This window comes from Temnothorax curvispinosus, unplaced genomic scaffold (assembly GCF_003070985.1).
Source record: "Temnothorax curvispinosus isolate PA1 unplaced genomic scaffold, ASM307098v1 QBEX01005510.1, whole genome shotgun sequence".
Classification (NCBI taxonomy): Eukaryota; Metazoa; Arthropoda; class Insecta; order Hymenoptera; family Formicidae; genus Temnothorax; species Temnothorax curvispinosus.
Genome location: NW_020215290.1, coordinates 1 through 3991, shown reverse-complemented (window position 1 = coordinate 3991; position 3991 = coordinate 1). Strand labels below are relative to the sequence as shown.

Below are 3991 nucleotides of genomic sequence, written 5' to 3'. Positions count from 1 at the left end.
GTTAGTCAAAAAAGAGGGCTAGATTTATCAAGATGTTTACCGAAAGCTAAAACTTGCAAGTCATGTTTGAAATGTAATTGTTGTACTGCTTTTATTCAGAAGAGTCTTGTTTTATTCAACTTTTGTGAAGTCAATTGCGTATCGGAGAGTATCTCGGTTGTCCGTCGAAATCGATCAGCTGCTCTCATACATGTAGCTGTAATGCGCAATAAACGCGTTGAGTTCGAGTATCAAACTGCGAAATCCCACAAATCCGAACTCAAAATCCTTTGCATTAGTGACATTTTTTAACTAGACGTTCTTCCAAGTTTACTTCAGCATAGTGAGTTTGTGACTTGTTCGGCCAGGTTTCAGATGGTTCTGAAAGCCAAAGCGGTCCTTGACACCAGATTTCAAATTCCTGGAGTTGAGCGGGTGATAACCCACGTGTAGCATAATCAGCAGGATTCTCATTACCTGGAATTTCCAACAGAAATCTATCCAACAGAAAAGCAGTAGATTAGCACATTCGAAAACTGTCAAAAATTGAGAACTTAGTTTCATGAGCAGAATTGCGCCTTCGAGTTCCAAACGAGGTATGGTAATACGCTTAAGTGGTGCTACCTTTGTTTGTGCACACAACAAGGTGACCTTTGTAACGCCGTTAATGTCTGTGGAACGTATATATACCACAGCAGCAATTGCCTGCTAAGAGGCGTCGTAAAGTCCGTGTAATTCAATGCGATGATTAACTGTTACCCCGATCCATCGAGGAATGGCAATTTCGTAATTTTCGTGTAACTGACTTACAAATTTATTCCACTTGGCAGATACCGCGTCGGGTAGAGGGTCATTCCATTCAAGTTTCAGAGTCCATAATTCTGGTATAAGAACCTTTGCAGCTATAATTATTGGAGCGAGCAGTCCAAGAGGATCAAAGATTTTTAGACGACTGACATGATACTTCGTTTCAAAATTACTTTAGTAACCGGTAACTCAATTGTGAAGTAGAAGGTGTCCGTAGGAGGATCCCAACACAATCCCAACGCAAGTACAGTCTTTTTCTCTTCTGTTTGACAGCTTCTTGTGCCATTTGAATAGAGTCAGCGCCTCCGAATCCGTCATCCATATAACGGCCCTTTTCCAAGACTGGGACCGCAAGAGGATACTTCATACCTTCATTTTTGATCAATTGTATCACTGTCCGAAGGGCTAAGAATGGGGAACAGATAAATCCGTAAGTCACAGTGTTCAGTCTAAAAGTTCTAATGGTAATGATTCCTTTTGATCGAAGAATCCACAAAATTCGTTGAAAGTCCCGATCTTCGGGATGTATCAGAATTTGACGAAACATTTTTACCATATCGAACGAAAAGACATAAGGAAATCGTCGCCACCAAACCAGAACATCGAATACATTAATTTGAAGTTTAGCTCCTGTATGTAGCAGATCATTCAGAGAACATCCCGTGGTAGTAGGGCTTGAGCCATTAAAAACTACTCTGATTCTATTAAGATCGTTGTCCCGTAAGACTCCGTGATGTGGTAAATAGTATACTAATTGAGGTTCAGGATCGGATTCTGGAACTAGCGTCATGTGTTGCAACCTTTCGAATTCGTCCATAAACCCCTGATAAGCTTCCGCATACCTAGAATCTGAAATTAATCGTTTTGACAGACTATTAAGCACCTGAACGGCTTTCATACGAGAATCTCCTAATTTATTGGCCGGGTTGTTTAAAAGGCATTCGAACTTGATACCGTCCACTGGCATCTCTAGTATGCGTAGATTGAAAGTGCAATTCGCATTGCTGATCCTCAGCAGTTAATGACGAATCATTGTAGGAAGGGACCGTTTCCATCTCCCAAAATCGTTGAATTAAATCATGTAGCTCCCGATTAATGGAGACGTGGAGACTTTGAGTAAAGGAAGAGGTAGGAGCATTTCTTGCAGGACCAGAAATAATCCATCCTAATTTTGTGCATTGTGCGAGTGGAGTATCCACAGCTCCCTTAACAATTCCTTCTTCAATGAGATTACTATAAATGTCTGCTCCCAGAATTACGTCTATAGAACCTGGAACTGTAAATTTAGGGTCTGCAAATTGTAAATTTTTCAGATGCTCCCATGCTGATTCTTCACAACGCAAAGAAGGTAACGAAGCTGTCAGTTTGGTAAGATGTGAGCACAAATAGACCCTTCGTACTCGCTGTTGAAATGTGGCTTAAACTTGAAATTCACAATTCCTCTTGTTTTACGGGTTTTCTCAGCTCCTATTCCAATCAAAGGAATAAACGAATGTCTTCTCGGTAGGTTTAACCGTTGTACAATTCTTTCCGTTATTAAAGATATCTCGGATCCTTGATCTATTAACGCACGAGCCTTAGTAAATTCCCCGTTGGGGCCCTCGATTATGATCTGCGCTGTGGCTAATAATACAGATGTTAATTGTGAGACCGAAGTGGAATTCACAGCCTTTGCATTCGTATTGGTAGAATTGGATTGTGACGCCTGTTCCTTCGTAGAAGTAGAAAATGAATCCGCCTGTGGTTCGGCCTTGGCCGTAGCTTGATCCGAATTGGTAGGTTTCCCTTTGACTTTGTGAATGGTGGTGTGGTGTTTGCTTCCACACTTCAAACATCGCGTGGTTACGCGACATGCCGATGATCTGTGTAAACCGAGGCAATTGAAACATAACTTATGCTTCGCGATAATTGCTAGACGTTGTTCAATGGTTTTAGCGGTGTACTGAGGGCAGTGGGCTACGTAGTGTTTCGCCGAACAAATCACGCACGAATTCTTCTTACCCGCTTTCTCGTCCTTTGGTTTTCCCGAAAAATGTGATTTGGCAGATGGAACTGATTTTCCTAGTGTGCATTTTTCAAATGCTTGTAAAGAATGCAAACGATTAAACAAGAAGTCCTTGAATTGTTCCCAAGTGGGGGGCTGTTTATTCGATCCTAAATGATTCTCCCAAGCCTTTACAGATTCCGAAACCAGACGTTGAACGGCAGTAAAAACAAATATATCGTCCCAAGTTTCTACAGGGCGTTGTAAAGTTTCCAGCGTACGATATATCTGAGTGAGATTAGTATAAAGCATTTCCATTTCCTTATGTGACTCTTTCGTCATGCGTTTTAAAGAAAATAAGGCTTGAAGAGCCTCGTTAACAAGTAATCTAGTATTTTCGTAAAACGCAATTAAGGCATCCCAGGCCTTTTGGAAATTGTCAGAGGTAAGCGTAGTATTTTTAAGTAATAAAGCAGCTGATCCGGACAATCTCGTTTTTAAATACTGTAATTTCTCGACAGAGGTCAATGAAGGACGTTTTATAACAATTGAACTAAATAGATCCTTAAAGGATAACCAATTAGACTGCACTCCGTCAAACTTGGGCAACTCGATTTCCGGCAAGCGTGAGTAATAATGGTAATCTGGATTATTCGAACGAAATTGCGTAGAAGTCGAAGGCGGTACCGACTCTTGTTCTCGCGAAAAAGGTTGTGTAAAAGTCGTAGGCGTTACTGAAACTTGTTCCGGCGCGGGATGCTCAGGCGCGAGTAAAGAATTTAACTTATCTATTTCCCGAAGGTAGCTTTGATGCGTCTTTGAAAACAAGCCTTCCGAAAAATACGCATGATTGATTACACTTAATCTTTCCTCTGCATTTAATCCGCGCACAGCCATTCCGATGGCATGTTGTCGTATCGAGAACTGATCCCAATTATCTTGTAGATCTGCAATACGCGTGTGCACCATATGCGGCATAACATTTTCCCGCCCAATAGTCAATAAATTATCAACCGTTTTTGCAATTATGCCCATCAGGGTGAGCTGTTGATCTATATGATTTTCAATATGACTGAGTCTCATCCTGAGGCCGTACACCGGTATTCTAGAACTGTATATGTATTTATATTCAGGATCTATATCCGGGATCCTGATCCGGCTCGAAGGACCAAAATGTTTGAAATCTGTATTAATTACAAGGAAAACGTAAATAGCTTCAAA

At 41.1% G+C, this 3991-nt stretch overlaps 1 protein-coding gene across 1 annotated transcript; it reads right to left on the bottom strand.

Annotated features, from left to right (window-relative positions):
- Positions 1-309: 309 nt before the first annotated feature.
- Positions 310-3853, bottom strand: LOC112454887. Its single transcript, XM_025016518.1, has 4 exons — positions 2359-3853; positions 1741-2077; positions 1340-1628; positions 310-456 (listed from the first exon to the last, which is right to left on the bottom strand). Exons 1-4 carry the CDS (start codon positions 3851-3853, stop codon positions 310-312), a joined length of 2268 nt encoding a protein of 755 aa, XP_024872286.1.
- Between the last annotated feature and the right edge of the window lie 138 nt (positions 3854-3991).